The sequence below is a fragment of the Anser anser genome (assembly GCF_964211835.1).
Source record: "Anser anser genome assembly, chromosome: 12".
In the NCBI taxonomy this organism is placed as follows: Eukaryota; Metazoa; Chordata; class Aves; order Anseriformes; family Anatidae; genus Anser; species Anser anser.
Genome location: NC_139733.1, coordinates 8,363,294 through 8,380,211, shown reverse-complemented (window position 1 = coordinate 8,380,211; position 16,918 = coordinate 8,363,294). Strand labels below are relative to the sequence as shown.

The 16,918-nt window shown below is 46.7% G+C and overlaps 2 protein-coding genes across 4 annotated transcripts in view; both read left to right on the top strand.

The window, feature by feature from the left end:
- The window catches only part of FANCD2 (FA complementation group D2), a 51,868-nt gene extending 38,898 nt beyond the window's left edge, over positions 1-12,970 (top strand). For all 3 annotated transcript variants that reach the window (XM_083795406.1, XM_083795404.1, XM_083795405.1), the window contains 11 exons: positions 215-342; positions 1,882-1,981; positions 3,659-3,781; positions 4,439-4,532; positions 5,313-5,384; positions 6,956-6,994; positions 7,639-7,713; positions 8,822-8,896; positions 11,859-12,005; positions 12,538-12,609; positions 12,820-12,970. In XM_083795406.1, coding sequence (XP_083651532.1) covers positions 215-342; positions 1,882-1,981; positions 3,659-3,781; positions 4,439-4,532; positions 5,313-5,384; positions 6,956-6,994; positions 7,639-7,713; positions 8,822-8,896; positions 11,859-12,005; positions 12,538-12,609; positions 12,820-12,933 — 1,039 coding nt within the window. In that variant the 3' untranslated portion in view covers positions 12,934-12,970. The remainder of the gene's footprint in view (positions 1-214; positions 343-1,881; positions 1,982-3,658; positions 3,782-4,438; positions 4,533-5,312; positions 5,385-6,955; positions 6,995-7,638; positions 7,714-8,821; positions 8,897-11,858; positions 12,006-12,537; positions 12,610-12,819) is intronic.
- BRK1 (BRICK1 subunit of SCAR/WAVE actin nucleating complex) lies at positions 12,953-14,119 on the top strand. Its single transcript, XM_083795412.1, has 3 exons — positions 12,953-13,161; positions 13,246-13,328; positions 13,408-14,119. Exons 1-3 carry the CDS (start codon positions 13,044-13,046, stop codon positions 13,432-13,434), a joined length of 228 nt encoding a protein of 75 aa, XP_083651538.1. The 5' UTR covers positions 12,953-13,043; the 3' UTR covers positions 13,435-14,119.
- The last annotated feature ends 2,799 nt before the right edge of the window (positions 14,120-16,918 follow it).

Genomic DNA, 16,918 nt, shown 5'->3' with positions numbered 1-16,918 from the left:
AAGGACATGAGGCAAAAGCAGCGTATAAAGATGTTGCTAAACTTGAAGTGACTGGAGCCTGAGAAAAGTTTCTCAGTGATTGACTTTTGTTCTACTAGAGGTTGTCTACCCCTTCTTCAAAGAAGGGTCTAATACTCCTCTTTTATTTATGTGCTTATGGGAGATTACCCTATTTACACTGTCTTTACCTTTTCTCTTTCCTGTCATTCCCCAGTGAGAGTTTCCAGTACCTACTGAATTTCCAGCAGAGCGTTCCCAGCTTCCAGTGTGCATTCATCCTCACTCAGCTCCTGATTGCCATCTCTGAGAAACCAATGGCTGGCTGGAAGAAAGAGAAAATGGGTAATGTGTGAAGAACCTCTTCTCCCAGATTAGTTTTCATGCTGTCCTTTGCCAGTAAATCTTCAGTTCTGTCTCTGGAGTGCATGTTTTTGGGGAGAGTTTTCCTCTCACTATCCTAGCAGTCTCACCGGGGTGAACAGTCCTAGCCACTAATAAAAGGAACTGAAGTAAATGTATTTGAAGCTGTTTGATATTTGTTTTACTGTGCCTCAGTCACGTGCAGAAAGGCAGACTCCAGCTCCTTTGGTTGGTGTTTTTAAAATCAGAGCCTCACAACTTTTAAGAGTTTTAAGAGTTTCTGCTGTTTAATTTTGGTATCAGTTTAACCATTGATGATGGAGCTAACCACAGACGTAATCAGACGTAACTTCCTTTAAAATAAACTGTCCATATAGAGCTGTTACTTCAGGGTGGAGAGGGGAATGTTTATCTGTTAACCCCATACAACAAATGTTCTCAGTCAATAGAACCGCCCTTCTTAGGGATTAGGACCAGCTTTGTAGGAGGGACAACATTCAAGCAGATGAGGCATAGGCATGCTTGCAGGTAATATACAAGAAAAACACTTGCTCTCAACTTGAAATTCTTTATTTCAGTGTATGACAGTCAGCGCTCTCAGCTGTATCTTGTCATACTGAGACATCTCTAGAATTTGTCTTTCTCAGATGCCCATAGCCACTCAGAATGATAAGTTCTCATCTTTGAGAGATATGATAAATCCCATCTTTGGGATTTTACTGTTTTAAACAGGCCCACGTTGAGAGAACTGCCTGCTGACCATGTCAAGGAATAATAAATTTTAACTAATAATTTCCTGTTTTAAAATATTTCTGCAAGAAAAAAACAGGTTTGTTAGTGCTTTTGATTTATGAAACCTGTAAACTTCAAACTTACCTTTTAATATTCACTATTACAGAGCTGTAGCCAAAAAGAAAAGTCGCTTGCTATTGGAATTCCATGAATGAAATGCGTGCCCTAAGGGTTGCATATCACCATATTTAAATAGTTGGCTCACTGTAGGAGCTACCAAAGACCTAATACTTAACATTAGCTGGAGATGGATGCCTTATGATGAGAGTAGGTATTCTGGACCAGGAACACACTGGATCTATGTATATTTTGTTATCGTGATAGGCCATGGAACGGTTTGGGTTGTAAGGGATCTTAAAGATCATTTAGTTCCAACCCCTCGTCATGGGCCAGATTGCTCAAAGCCTGTCCAACCTTGCCTTGAACACTTCTAGGGATGGCGGCATCCACAACTGTTCCAGTGCCTCACCACCCTCATAGTGAAGAATTTCTTTCAAATTAGAAAGTTTAATTTAAACCTACTCTCTTTTAACTTGTGACCTTACTGCACTTAGGGAAAGTGCTTTCTGATTTACTAAAGTTCAGGCCTGATGAAGAGTAGCGATGCTGTGATCTTTTGACAAGCCATTTGGACACATGGCCTTTTTATGGAAGAAGGAAATTGTTTTAGATTCTTGGGAACCAAAACACGTCCAATTTCTTCTGTAAGTTATTCCTTATCTTTTACAGCTTTGCTGGCAAAGCAGTTCCTCTGCCGGTCCTGGGTGAAACCCAGTGGGGACCAAGAGAAGGGCAGCCAGTTCAACAGCGCGCTGCATACTCTGCTCTGGTAAGACTCAAGCTGTTGTAAGAGCATGCTGAAACACTCTATAGAAATTTTTCTAGTCGTTACTGTTGTTGCAGAGGGATGACTCCTCTCAGTCATTACCCTCATATTTTAAGGATACAATGAGTGGTAAGAAGAATTCTGTTAGTCATTGGCCATAGAAGCATGCTTAGACCTCATGTTTGCTAGACAATAGTTTGTCAGTGTACAGCAACACATTACAGGTATGTGTGCATACATGTGTAAATATGGATGTGGACTAAAATGTCTGGTTTTGTTTTCACAAAAGTGAACACAAATCTGCTCTCACTGAAGTCAAGGAGAGCAGGACTGAGTCTTAGGTGAAATATAATCACCAAATCAAAAGATGGTGAAGGTTGGAAGGAACCTTTGGAGGTCACTGTTCCAACTCCCCTACTCTAACAGGTACCCCTCAGAGCAGGCTGCCAAGGATTGAAAGAGGGTTTGTAACTTTCGGAAGAAGGGACAGGCAACTCAGGAGGACTACAGAGCTGTTGTGAGGTTATTACAGGGAGGAAATCAGAAGAGCCAAAGCCCAACTAGAGTTTAATTTGGCCACTACAGTAAAAGACAATAAACATATAAGTGTATAAACAAGAAAAGGAGGGCTAAGGAGAATCTCCATCCTATATTGGATGCAGAGAGAAAAAGTGATGAGAGATGAGAAAAAGGCTGAGCTACTTTAATGCCTTCTTTGACTCAGACTTTATTAGTGAGACTAGTTGTTCCCAGGGTACTCAACCCGCTGAGCTGGGAGGCAGAGGCAGGGAGCAGAATGAAGCCCTTATTATTCCAAGGGGAATGGTTAGCCACCTACTACACCACCTGAACACATACAGATCTATGCGGCCATATGGGATCCACCCAAGAGTACTGAAGGAGTGCTCACCAAGCCACTTCTAATGATTTATCAGCAGCCCTGGCTATCCAGGAAGGTCTCAGTTGACTGGAGGTTAGCAAACGTGACGCCTGTCTACAAGGACAGCAAGGAGGCTCTGGGGAACTGCAGGCCTGTCGGTCTGACCTTGGTGCCAGGGAAGGTGATGGAACAGATCATCCTGAGTGCCCTCACACAGCACATGCAGAACAAACAGGTGATCAGAGCCAGTCAGCATGGGTTTATGAAAGGCAGGTCCTGCCTGACTAACCTGATCTACTTCTGTGAGAGCATGACCTATTTAGTGGATGTGGGAAAGGCTGTAGACTTTGTTTACTTGAACTTTAGTAAAGCAGTTGATACTGTTTCCCACAGCCTTCTCCTCGAGAAACTGGCTGCTCGTGGCTTGGATGGCTGTGCCGTTCACTAGGTAAAAAATAACTGGCTGCATGGCCAGGTCCCAAGGGTCGCTATGAATGGAGTTAAATCCGTCTGGCAGCCAGTCACAAGTGGTCTTCCCCAGGGCTCAGTACTGGGGCCAGCTTTGGTTAACATTACATACATATCCCTGTAGTTCCCTGGGTCCTTTTTGAAGGTAGGAGTGATGCTTTTCCTCTAGTCCTCAGGCACCTCTACCAGTCACTATTGCTTTGGATTTCCTATGTAAGAGTGGCATAAAAGTGAGCTTCACAATTTTAGGCCACGTGTTGCAGGTAGTTCAAGAATTTTCTGGGTTATTCTGTGTAATATTTACTGGTGAACTAAGCTTGTTTCGGATTTAGTGTCTACCTAGAGCACACAGATAACATCTTGAAAGCTATAGAAGAAATCTCCAGTGTTGGTGTTCCTGAATTGATCAACTCTGCCAAAGATGGATGTTCTTCTACGTATCCTACACTGAGCAGGTAATTATATCAGTAGAGACTTTGTATATCACAAGATGCACAATGACTTTTTATATTCAATTATTTTGTAGCCTATTATAGTTTCATGCTAGTACTGCCGTGGACAGCTCTGGGCACTTCTAAACTTTTTTTTTGGCAGTCCAAAATAGGTTAGTGCGTAGTTAGCTTTAAATGGATGTGGAATGTCATTGTGCATTGCCGCAATATTAACTTTATTATTTGTGAGCCGTTTCAATTGGAGAATGAACTGCCATCCATCATCAAGTATGCTGCCTCTTTAAGTGCTGCTACTGTTGTGATATAAAGCACTCTAAAAGTCACCTTCATAGACCTGGGGCAGCTCTAAGCAGTCCTGGGCTGGTATGTGGTTTGCAAAAGCTCTGTACATGGACTCAGGGTATTCCTGCTACCAGCACAGGAATTAAGAAGCATGGCTTACCTAGGGATGGCCAAATTTCCTGCACTTCAGAACAACTAAAATCTTCTTAGATCTTTGGAGAGACATGCTTATGAGTCCTAGGCTCAGTCTTCTTGGATTTGCTACTAAGGAGAATGCTCAGCTGGGCAATCTTTAAATATTCCACATTGTTCTGGGGACAAGAAGTCTGTCTAGATGCTCAGGGATGGCTTTTAATTTTGCTCTCGCTTACTCCACAGGCAGACATTCCCAGTTTTCTTCAGAGTAATGATAGCTCAGCTGGAGAGTTCAGTGAAAAGCATCCCAGCTGGGAAACCATCAGACTCAAGTGAGGTAGGAAAACAAATGCAATGGAATCGTTGAGGGGAAAAGGGCATAAGTTAAACTATACAGTATAATAAAGTTGTACAGCTTTTAAAGGAATCTACTGCTGAACGTGGTCTGTGAAAAGCAGTCAGAGAGGCTCATTGATCATACAAAACTGATACACAGGAGTAGCATCCTTTTTTTCTTGGTTTGCACCATGTAAAAAACAGTAAATTCATTAGAAGCTATAACTGGAAATCAGATAGTAATCAGCAAAATAAAAAGCTTTGCAGTTGGCCTGCACACCTGTGTGGCAGCACAAAATTATTTTCCAACCAAGAGTTTCTCTAAGATCGAGGAAGTGTGTTAACTCTGAGCGTTTTTTAAGGTGTGTGGGAACTGATCAGGCTGGCATTGCCATTGAGTGGTTTTGCTCTGATAAATCTGCCTGTGGGGAAGCTTTGTCCATCTGTTCTCAAAAACAACCATGCTTTGGGTACAGTTCTTCAAGCCAATTCCTTATCCATTGAACGGTCCACCCTTAAATACCTTCCCTCTCTAGTTTGGAGATCAGGATGTGATGTGGGACCGTGTCAAAGGCCTTACAGAAGTCCAGGTAGATGACATTGGTTGGTTTTCCCTTGTCAACTGATGCAGTCACTCCATCATAGAAGGCCACCAGATTGGTCAGGCACGATTTGCCCTTGGTGAAGCCGTGCTGGCTGTCTCGGATCACCTCCTTGTCTTTCATGTGCCTTAACATTGTTTCCAGGAGGTTCTAATTATGGTCCCCTTGCATCCCACTAGACACAACTGGAGAAACTGCTGCAGTGGAACATTGCTGTGCGGAATTTCCATATCCTTGTTAACTTGGTCAAGGTGAGGATCGATGATGATCTGGGATATTTTTCTGGTTTTACCTTCAGATTCCTAGCAATGTACCCAGGTTCGTGAGCACAAGGGAAAAATGCGAAGGATGATTTACTAGTGAAATAACCTGGAAGTGGTAATTAAAGGCAATTACAATTTGTGTACAAGGCTTTCCATTTAGCTTTCTCTTTAGTACTTTCTAATTCTACAGTCTGCACATCTTACTAATATAGTTGTCACAAATAAAAAGTCTGTAAAAGGGAAGGATGATGTACAGTGGTGCAGGCAAAGTACAGAATGACCCCCCTATCATCTAGTACAATATCTTGTGTATGACAGAGTCCACTGCCAGCTGTGGAAGAGGCAGATGGAAGAAGCCTTACAGGTAGATCTGGAATAGCATCTGACAGAAGGAGGCATTCTCCTGCTGTACTCAGTTAGAGGCAGGCTAATACTCTGAACTCAGAAGGCTTGGATTCCTGTCTAGAACTTCCATTCAGTGTTTATCTGATAGCCCTCAGCTTCTCACTCACACCCAATGTGTGCTTCCTTTGAACCCTGCCAATGTTTCAGGTCACCCTGTGGTGATAAATTCCAGAGGCCAGCCCCACTGGATGAAATATTCCCTTCCATCAGTTTTTGAGTTGGCACAATCAGTGTCACCGATTGTGACCATGTTTTGGGCAGAAGGTAGCAAGTATGGCTGCACTTTGCTCTATGCCTAGATTGATCATTACTGTTTGCTTTTGTCATATTTGCAGCAAGTTCAGGTTTTTCAAGTACAGCTTATGAGTTCTGGTGAATTGAGCTGGATTCTTCTGTACAACAGCATTCACTGGGGCCCTACCTGCACTCCAGATTCTCTCACAGCACCTGCCATCTGAGAGCATAAAGGGTAGAGCTGACTCAACTAGTTGTGTTTTTTGCAGTCCATAGCAGCACCAGAGTACCTTCTCAGCCTTTACTGACATCTGTGTGCTATGCCAGTTAAAATGCTCATTATTAGGTTATAGAATTGGTCACTGGCAAAAAATATACATGCAAAAATATACCAGAAGAAAGCCCACAAGAGAGCTGAGACCATCTATTTGGTTTCTTTGTTGTTAGACCACAGCTGCGTGACCTGTGCAGTGACACCTGCTGCCTTTTCATGGCTGACACCATTAATATAACAGCTTCATTATTTCCTCCAAAATACATTATTTTGAACGCCTTAGTTTTGCTTTGTCTGTTAGGCAGTTACTTGCCCACCAGCTGGACTGGGTCTCTCAGTTCCCAGACTATCAATAATTTCAGACTCACTGGGATGATTTTGTGCCATCTGCAAAAGGTATACCTCCCTGCTCCCTTTAGATGACTGCATAGCCATCCTGCAAAGTACTTCTGTCTGACAACCGCTACATTTCATGCACTTACATGGTGTTCTCTGTTGAAATTTGAGAATGGATGGTGCCTTAGAACAGATTTCACACACTGTGAATGAATGGCTTGTAACTGAGGGCTATTTGCAATTGTCTGCTGTGCTTGTGTTGTTGCCTTTAGACTTGCAGACTGATCTAGCTCTCCTCTTGCCCACGTAGGTATTTGACAGCAGGCCTGTGCTCAACATCTGCCTGAAGGTAAGCAAGAATTCAAAATATTTGAAGAGAGCTATTAAAATACCAGCTTTCTTGAATCACTGCTTCCAGTGAAGAAAAGAGTAGTTACTTATTTCTCTGGAAGAAGCAGATATAACTTATTCTCATACACTTAGCTGTCTTCCAGTTATCCTTCTCAAATGGCTCAGTCACAAAGACTTTGCTGCTAATGGCATTACTGACTTAAGCCCTTTTCTGTCTCTCCTTTCCCTGGGGTACTTCAAATCAGAGGAGACATCACAGCGGGCAGGTTTCCTTTGGAGCCCAGAGAGACAGTGTGTCCTCCTGCAACTCTTCCTTTTCTGGCTAGGATTTACCTAGTGACTCTGTCATTTTCTTTACTTAGATTTATCACCAGTTTGCTAGTGAATAAAACCAGGGATGCGTACAATTATGAGACCATGTACAAGACCATGTATGAGCCTACCTTTGCAGTGACTAGAGTGGGACCCTTTACTGAGCTTGTACATTCCAGTACAGCTTTTACATGAACATTATCTTTTACTAAGCAAGAACAGTCTCTCCAGGATAGCTTGAAAGAATGTATTACTCTTATCTGACTTCATGATGGTTCTTTGAAAAGGAATTTAAATTTGCCTTCTAATGTATTTATTGTTCTTTTATAGTATGGACGTCTTTTTGTAGAAGCATTTCTGAAGCTTGCCATGCCTCTCCTGGATCACAGCTTTAAAAAACATAGGGTAAATATTTTGGAGATAGAACTATCTAGAACTGGTTGAGAAGCATGACTGATACTTGCTCTAAGGAGATTCCTGCCTTTGGTCAAATGTTGGCACAACACTTGCAGTGCTTCATGACAAATGTGTCTGCTGTTTCCAGCTGTGCTGCTGTTACATGCCTGTGCAGTGCTCTCTTAGCAAACAGATTGCTATTTGTGAGCTCTTTGCCATGAACTCTTGGAAAAGCTGAATGGATTCACTGTTAGCAAAGGAAGCCCTCTCGACCTCCTTCTCCTTCAAAAGTTACCACCACAAAGGTGTCCCTCAAAGTAGGAAGCTCACGTTGCGCAGTTGGTGTTGGTGGGGTCTAGGGATCTAGTGGGAGGGTGTTTTTGCAAAAATTCTTTTTTTTGAGCAGTTTTGAGCAGTACAACATGCATGAATGCAGATGGACTGAGCAACCTCAGTGCTCTATGTAATAAGCAAGAACAGTCCATTTATTCCCTTTCCTTTGTTGCAAGATGAACTTCCTTTGCTGGTGAGACTCATTCTTTGGCTCCGTCTTCACAACTTGTCTGATTCTTTAATAGATAACCCATTTCTGTTGCAAATATGAGATCTGTTCTCATGGCTGTTTGGTGGAATGAGGTTATCAAAAAGATATCTAGTCATTACTACTGCACAATAGAAAGTGCCTCATAATTTGCTCAGTAGAGAGAATTGATGCCCAGAGTTCACATTGGAAGTGTTTCAAATATCACAATCTAGCAGTACGTTACGTATTTTCCTTCCGGTTCCCCTGGTAAAGAAGGTTGTACTTGAGCAAAGATGTGACAAGATGGTCTTGATCTTAAATGCTCCACTTTCACTGTTAGGTTCCAAAGTCTGACTCAAAATCAGTTTTCAAATTGCTTGGCCTGATAGTGCTTATAATGTGTGATCCTACTTCTATTACCAGTTACTTGACGATGTGCACGGTGCAAGTCTCCTGTGGTTTATCCCGTTCATCTGATTATCTCTGCATCATATCTTTAAAAGGATTACTGGGACTCTCGCATTATTCTTGTTTTCCTTATGGAAAAATCCTTTGACCATGATTTGCTGATCTACTTTTTTTTTTTTATTGCAGGATGATGTGCAGGGTTTGCTGAAAACCTTGCAGCTGAGTACCAGGCAACTTCATCACATGTGTGGCCACTCCAAGGTAAGATAACTTCCAATTGCAGCACAAACTCCTGTCATAAGAATTGATTATTTTCCTCTCACTGTTTTTCTAGGGCATAGACAGGTTCTACTTGCAGGCTTACAGCAGTATCAGTTAGAGCAAAAGCTCTGGGAGGAGGAGAAATAGCCTTAGTTAATGGCCCTAGAGTTGAAGTATTTGGTTTGGAAGTGGCTGAGGTGGATATCAGATCAGGTTAGCGTACCCTATTTTTTAGGACAGGTTCTTGATATCTTCGGCCGTTGGCATCTGCAAGAGGATGTTTCTGAGGACACAAGCTAAGACCCTAGAGACCTGGAATAAAGTACAAGTGCTAGACTGATAATATGGGAGAGAAGCCTTGGCAAAGATCAACAGCCTTGTGAGTTAAAAGAATGGACAAGGCAAAACCATATTCAAAATCCTCTTGAGGTGCCTTTTTGGCTTTATACATTTATATTAAAGAATAGGGCAAAGGGAGAGGAGTAAGATGGTGACACCCAACCAGTCTGCAGTTCTCTATAGGAGACTGGGGGAACGAAGGAAGAAGACTAGCACCCTGCTTGCAGTGTGGAGAGCCAGTACTTAGCAAAAGAGAGAATCACAGGGGAATAATGCAGTAAAAAGGAATTTCACTTGTCAGACTCCTCAGAGCTCCAAGAACATGTCTGAGAAAAGCTTTTCCAAAGTAGTTGAAGCAGTGCTCCCCAAGCTAGATTTGCTAGCAATGTAATCCAGAGCTGGCATCAGGAGCAGAAAAGCCTCGCTGAAAAACAGAACGTGCCATTGCAGCTCTCAGCATAGAGGAGAACCTGTCTAATCAGTCTGGTGAACTAGAACCTAGCACAAACCCTGGAAATGATAAAAAGCCAGTCTGACACTTGAAACTTAATTCCTCGTGCCCACTTTAAAGTCCCAGTTCACCTCAAAAGCAGCATAACACCACTGCAGCTTGTGATGGTTGCTTTTGCACTTGACCTGGATATCTAAGCGTGGTGTCCCACAGTCCCTCTTAGCAAATAACTGTGATTAGTGAACACCTTTGTTTTACAATTGTTCTTGTATCCACTGCAATCTGATCAGGTTTCTGTGCCAAATCGTTTTGGCAAGAGTGAGAAGGCAGCGACTGATTCTAGGCAAATAAATAAATGTATGCAATGAATGAAGAGGATTACCTGAAAATTACCTGTGTGGAGTTAATGCCAACATTTGTTGAAACGGTCTTGATATCATTTTCATACAACACTAGTAGATGCTCACTGACTTACATGTGGTGTTATCTAACATTTGCTACTCCCTCAATATGAATGTCTTTAAAGAACTTCTCGTACCAGATAGCAGCGATCAGCTTCACCTGAGGTATTTAGCATTTGCTCTTCTGCATCAGCTTGCATATCTAATGCTGGACATAAGGGGACAGATTTTTCCAAAGGACCTGGTGCTTTGTCGAGTCTCCAAACTGCTTGCAGGAAACTGGATGGGTTCCAAGACCCAGGGAGCACTGTGGTGTTGGTAGTGTCACTGGCAAGGTCTTCCCTGATTAAGTTCTGATTAATGCTGACGATTGCTAGCTCCTGCCTCTTACGCAGACCAGAGAACAGATTGCTGTTGGTACTCAGTTGCTCATTCCCTGCTGGCAGAACACGAAGCAAGGCAGTGCCCCTCTTCCCATACATGCTGAACTCGTCCAAGAAATAAAGTTAATCTGATTTCAGACTACAGCTAATGAGAGCAAGAAGCTTGCAAAGTATTCTCGTGAATGAAGAAAACACTTATGCACAAAGTAATTGTTTATGACTCTTGGCAGGTTCTCTGGTTTAGCAATGGCTCTAGATCCAAGCCTAGCAGGAAGGGACTGTTCAGACAAGCACGCTCACCTGGAGCTAAATCTCACACAATACTTGGCATAGCTGCCCTTCCTCAGCTGATTTTTGCTTACATCAGCTCCAACTGTCGTAGTCCTCCAAAAGCCAGTGCTGCTTTGGTCTGCATAAGCTGGCTTTGGAGTTGATAGTGCAAATACATTCCATGTAGCTAAGGTAAAGGAACTATGTCAGGCACTAAGCAAGAAAAGATTGTCATCACAGTGGTTTATTCAACACCTTTCTCATGCTGTCTTCTCTGTACTTGGGAATCTGGCAATTTCCTGACGTGAAACTCCCTCGGGATTAGTTTGCAGTTTGTGGCTATCAGCAAGCAGCTACTTCCCTTCCTAGGCAGGGAGTGTGGTGGTCTGCAGTTTGTAGTGTCGCTTTTTGCTGTGCATTGGATCTGTGCAATTGTCCATTGCTGACCTACATAGATGGTTGATATTTCACCATTAGCTTGCACGTGAGAGCCAGATTTACCCAAACAATATCAGTTGCACATGCCACCAGCAGCAGTGCATCTTTCAGACACTTGTGTGCAAGCAAGCTGTGGCTGCCATGAGCAAGGTGGCAGCAGTGTGAGATCTGTCCGTCAGGAGCTGTGTTGTTCTTGGAGGAAAGAGCAAGTGACACCAGCCTGTTGCTGAGAGGATGGAGCAAATGAAAAGCAGATTCTCAAAAGATTTCCCAAGGGTCAGCAGAATTCATCTGACTTGGTAGAGATGTTAGTGGCCTGCCTGTAAGGTTTATGAGAAAAGCTGAGGATCCTCCTGTTCTTACCCTGAGAGGATGCAGCTGCTTGGATTATTGGAAATGAGTTATTTGCTGTTTTAGACAAAATGCTTGTCTGAGTTTTATTTTTGTATGTGAAAGAATTTGGCTAAGAAATTACATAGTCGGGGCAACCTTTGCAAGAACTGTGTCCCATCCCTCCCACCTGTATAGCCATGGCTTGGACTAGCCCAGTTTCCTGTAACATCAGAACATAATTTGCCAATGAAATTCTCCTCCCAGCCTGAGTCTGTACTGCCTAATTTTTACAGGCAGAAAATGTAGGCAAGAATCAATTGTAACCATGTTGTTCAACTGTTTTGTAGATTCGCCAAGATATTGGACTGACTAACCATGTGCCTTTGTTGAAGAAGTCACTGGAACAATTTGTATACCGAGTAAAGGCAATGCTGGCATTCAACCACTGCCAGGAGGCATTCTGGGTGGGCATCCTCAAAAATCGGGATCTTCAGGTGAGAATTGTTTGGGGCAATTATAAGCTGGGAAAGGATGGTGCTCACCTTACCCCGACAGCTGTAACTCTGCCTTGGTGTGTGGGTAGTATCGAAAGGCTGCATTCAACGTGGCCATACTACAGCCATATCTAGTGCAGCAGGAAGCATTTTACGTCAAGTTTTCAAGGTCCTGCATCTCTGGGGGCTTTCTCACAGTGTGCCTCTCACACTGAAGGGGTCAGCTCTTCTTGTTCCCAACAAGTGGGTATGGGGACCCTTCCTCTCCTCAGGGCTAAGAACTTGCAAAAGGAGGAGGTAACCCCTCTTGAACACCTCTTTGTGTCTGCATGGCTGTCCGCACGTTAACGGAAACCCGTTCTGGCCATTTTCTTCATCTTGCACTCTAGAGGCAGGCCAGCCAGAACAAAGCCTGCTTTTTACCCAAAACCTATTTATTCGAGACAGTAACGAAACGCTTTCTTCCATTCCATCCCAGCACGCTTTTGCTACTTCACATACACTCAACACAGGTCTCCTGTGTTAAATTTAGGGAGAAGAGATTTTGTCTCAAGCTTCTGAAGCCAGGGACTCTGAGGAGGACTCTGCAGAAAGTCCCGCTGAGGTACGGCTGTGAGGGCACCGCCGCCTGGCCCCCGCTTAGAGGTGTACGGGTGGCGACGGCGGGATGCTGGAGCCCTGCTTTCCTCTCGGCTGCATCCTCTGCGCCCCTCTTAACGCCCCCACGAAGGCACGGCGGCGGGCGAGCCCCCGTGCCCCCTGCCCTGGCTGTGCTGCCAGCGCCCCCCGGTTCTGAGGCCGGCCTCTCCCGCAGGAGCCCAGCAGCGCGGCGGGCGAGAGCGCCTCGGACGGCAGCGACCAGGAGGAGGAGGAAGAGGAGGAGGAAGGCCGGGGGGCGGCGGGGCCGGGCCGCGGCCCTGCCCCCTGAGCTCCGCGGCGGCCGGGGCGGGGAAGGGGAAGGGGAAGGGGAAGGGGAAGGGGAGGGACCGGGGGGGGCAGGGGGAAGGCGGCCGAGGCGGGCGGAGCGCGGCGGCGGCCATGTCGGTGCAGGAGGACCCGGTGCAGCGGGAGATCCACCAGGACTGGGCCAACCGCGAGTACATCGAGGTGATCACCAGCTCCATCAAGAAGATCGCCGACTTCCTCAACTCCTTCGGTGAGGGGGCTGGGCTGGGCTGAGCGGGGCCGGGCCGGGGGGCCGGGGCGGGGGCCGCGGTGCGTCTCACTGCCGCTCCCGCAGACATGTCGTGCCGCTCCCGCCTGGCCACCCTGAACGAGAAGCTGACGGCGCTGGAGCGCAGGATCGAGTACATCGAGGCGCGGGTGAGCCTTGCGGTGGGCCCGGGGGCGGCGGGGCCGGGCGCGGGGCGGGCCCCGCCTGAGGCGCTCCCTCTCGCGGCAGGTCACCAAGGGCGAGACGCTGACATAGGCCGGGGGCGGCCCCGGGCCCCCCGCCGCTGGAGCACCGCCGTCCCACGGCCTGCACCGGGCCCGCCGCCGCCTCCTCCGCTCGTGTTGCCAATAAACCGCTGTGCTCCTGCCCTGCCTGCTCTCTGCCTGCCCGGGACCGGCTGCTGCGCGGCTGCCTGCCACCCTAAGGGATGTCCGGAGCCCGCCCTCCTGCCTGCCCACCCCTCCGGCCCCGCGGGGTCCGGGCTCTCGATCCTCCCCTTTGCAGAGGGGAGACGCTCCCGGCGCCTCAGGCCTGGCTGCTGGTGACTCCGTGAGGCATCCGGCCAGCGTGCCTCAGCCTCCGAGGTGCTTTGTGCTCCTGCTGGGGTCCGGAGGAAAAGCTGGTGATCCTGAGGGTTTGCGGGGTGACTCAGCCTGCGCCTGTGCACGCTGTAAGGGCTAGCTGGGGGCAGCAGGCTCACCCGTGTCGTGCACGTAGCACCGAGAGCACCCTTTGATAGCATCAAGGAAGAGGTATGTCTCCTCCTCTGGGGGGCAAGTGTCAAGGAGAAAGCAATCTCTCCTCCCTTTGTACCACTCTTCCATTTTTCTCGGTTCTTCAGGGGGCATCTAAAGCTGCTATCTCACTGCTCTTATTTTTATTGTGGAGACCATGGGGTTGGGGTCAGTAAAAGTCTTCTTGCTTCCCAGCAGGCTTTAAACGTCTCCGTACATTATTCAGCTTGAAAGCTCACCTTTTTGTGGTGATAATGTAACGTCAGCAGTTTTTACTGAACACCTGAGTAACTGTGTTCCCCTTTTTATCATCAAGGCTGGCAGGTCTGACATCAGCTGGCTGTACCCCAGTATGTGTTTTCTCCCAAAGTCGTGGCTTTGCTGTCCATGGGAAGTCCTGTTTTATCTGCCATTTGAGTAAGAAAACTCCAAGCTTCCTTGCTGTTGCATAGCCAGTTGCATGTGCTTTCCTGTCAGGTCAGGATGCACATCCAGGAGGTTTGGCTGCTTCTGCTGTGTAGTTCTAGCAGAAAGAACTGTTTTGTACCAGCCCAGCAGAGCTTACAGCAAAGAGTGGGGATGTTGTGCTTTTGCTCAGGGGTGCTGTCATACAAGGTAGGTAGAGGGAAAGCACCTAGCTCTTCTTGGAAGGCAGTTGCACTGTGACCCACACTCATCAAAAGTCCACCCATGACTCACGTGCTGCCTATTCTGGATGTGCTCATGGGTGGGCTGGTATGGAGTCCTTGGAGATAATTGATACTTGTCTGGATGAGGCCCTGAACAGCTTGATTGGACTTGAAGTTAGCCCCACTTTGAATGCGTGTGTGAAGTGGGGTGGGGTGAGCTAGTCCCTTCTGCCTAAATCATCGTAAGATTCTTCAGCCTAAAATGAAATAGGAGACAGGATTTTCTGGGTGGAGAAGCCTGGTTCTCAGGATACTTCAGCTGCTGCTGCAGTGTGCAGCCTTGGAGTAGATAGAACTTTGATATGTTCAAAGCACTTGGATTATTGTATAGAGTGGAGAATTCTGCTGGTCTGTCTCAAAATCACAGTGGCTGAGCCCAACAGGGACCCCCGGAGGCCACCTGGTGCCCTGCTCCAGCAGGGCCACCCAGCGCACGCTGCCCAGGACCACGTTCGGGAGGCTGCTGTCTGGCTCCAAGAAGAGGGACTCACGGCCTCTCTGGGCAACCTGGGCCGCTGCTCCGTCCCCCACACGGTACACCAGCACGTGCTGACATTCAGAGAGAACCTCCTGTGGTCCGGTTTGTGCCCGCTGCCGCTCGCCCTGTCCCTGGGCATTACTGCCAAGAGCCTGGCTCCATCCTCCCCGCACCCTCCCCTTGGGTGATTTGGGACATGGACGAGATCCCCCTGAGCCTCCTCTTCAGGCTTAGTCCCAGCTCTCCCGGCCTGTCCTCCCTGGAGAGATGTTCGGTACCTTCAGCATCTTTGTGGCCCTTCCTTGGGCTCTCTGGATATGATGCCCTAGGCACCTACATTAAATTTTTTTTGGCATGGATTCACGTATTCTAAATCAGGAGATTTGATTTTTTTTTTCTTTTGTGCATTTTCCCCACCACACATTTAATGTAGCAGGAGATTAAAGCATGCTGTGTATGCATCCTTTTGCACTGAGAGAGCCGAGTGCTCAGGTAGCCCTGCAGCTCTGCTTGGTGCCAGCTGACCAGTCCAGGACCTCGCCTCAGAGGCTGAACCAGAGAGCAAGCTCATCCAAAGCCTCTTACGAATCTGCCTGAATGGAGCAGTTTCATTAGAGCCAGAGCCACAGCCCTAACTTGAGAAATGTCTGCACAGCGAGAGCTGTGCCCCTGCTTGTAGGGAGCACTACCTGTCACACAGGCAGCCAGACCTCACAGAGGGAGCGATCAGAGCAGTCCCGCAGTCCTCATTTGGGTCAACAATTCCCAGATCTCCAGGTCTGGGAATCAGAGATAGTACTGAATTTTTCACCGTTTTTCTGGTGGCAGCAGAAAAGTGAGAAAATGCAAAGTTTAAATTCAGGCTCCATGCCATGGAAGTTGCAGTCGATGATCCAAAGCACACGTTTTAACATACGTTATTCTCAAATAATTGTAGCTACTAGTTGTGGTTTTACTCAGCCGGGCAGCTGAGCTCCACTGCAACTGCTCTCTCACTCCCCCTCCTCAAAGGGAAAGGGGGAGAAAATATGATGAAAAGGGCTCAAGGGTTGCCCATCACTCAAGCCTGCCCATCACTTCAAGGTGGAGGAAAAATAAAAGTAAGAAGATCACAAGCCTTTTCCTGAAGGTGGTGGTCTTGCTGGCCTGCTGTCAGATCAGGTGTAGGCTTGTTTGCACAATTCAGCTGAGGGATGTGCAGTGCTGGGCTGGATCCCAATGATTTTAAGCCATCGTCCTTTGAATTGTCTTCTGCTACGTCAGGGAACATTCATGCTAAGGTTTGTCCTTGCTTATTTTTGACAGCTACCCAGATCCGATTGACCTGATATAAACCAGCTAACGGAAATACAAGTTGAGACAAAGCAGAGACAACTTGTAGTGATACATTTTTGGTAGTTGTGGTAGTTGATACTTGGGACCGTACCAACACATTAGTGTCTTCCCAAAAGAGCCAAGAACCTTTCCACTTCTGCACTGAGGATTATAAAGCTGTCGATAGCCAGCTTTTGCAGTCATGCTGGCTGCATCAGCTCCACTTTCTCACACTAGTGACAATTTGTTAGTGTTTCAATATCAAATGAATTCAATAGTCCTGGTACACCTCCCACACCCTCCAGTGCGTGGCAGGAGGGCAAAGTGCTGCGGGGGTAATGAGGTTTTGGACTCTTAAAATACCAGGAGGCAAGGGGCAGTGAGGAGGAGGAGAGGGCATCTTGTATCTCCAGGTCAGGCTTTGGAGCTGAAACCTGGGCTTTGGACTCTGCAGCTCAGGGTCTGGATCCTAAAGTGGTGCTTTGTTCCTTCGAAATGGATGTTTGGACCCGAAAAGGAGGCTT

Coding starts and splice junctions, on each gene's coding strand:
- BRK1 (XM_083795412.1), top strand. CDS start 13,044: ATGTCGGTGCAGGAGGACCCGGTGCAGCGGGAGATCCACCAGGACTGG. Junction 13,162..13,245: donor CGACTTCCTCAACTCCTTCG/GTGAGGGGGCTG, acceptor CCGCTCCCGCAG/ACATGTCGTGCCGCTCCCGC. Junction 13,329..13,407: donor TCGAGTACATCGAGGCGCGG/GTGAGCCTTGCG, acceptor CTCTCGCGGCAG/GTCACCAAGGGCGAGACGCT.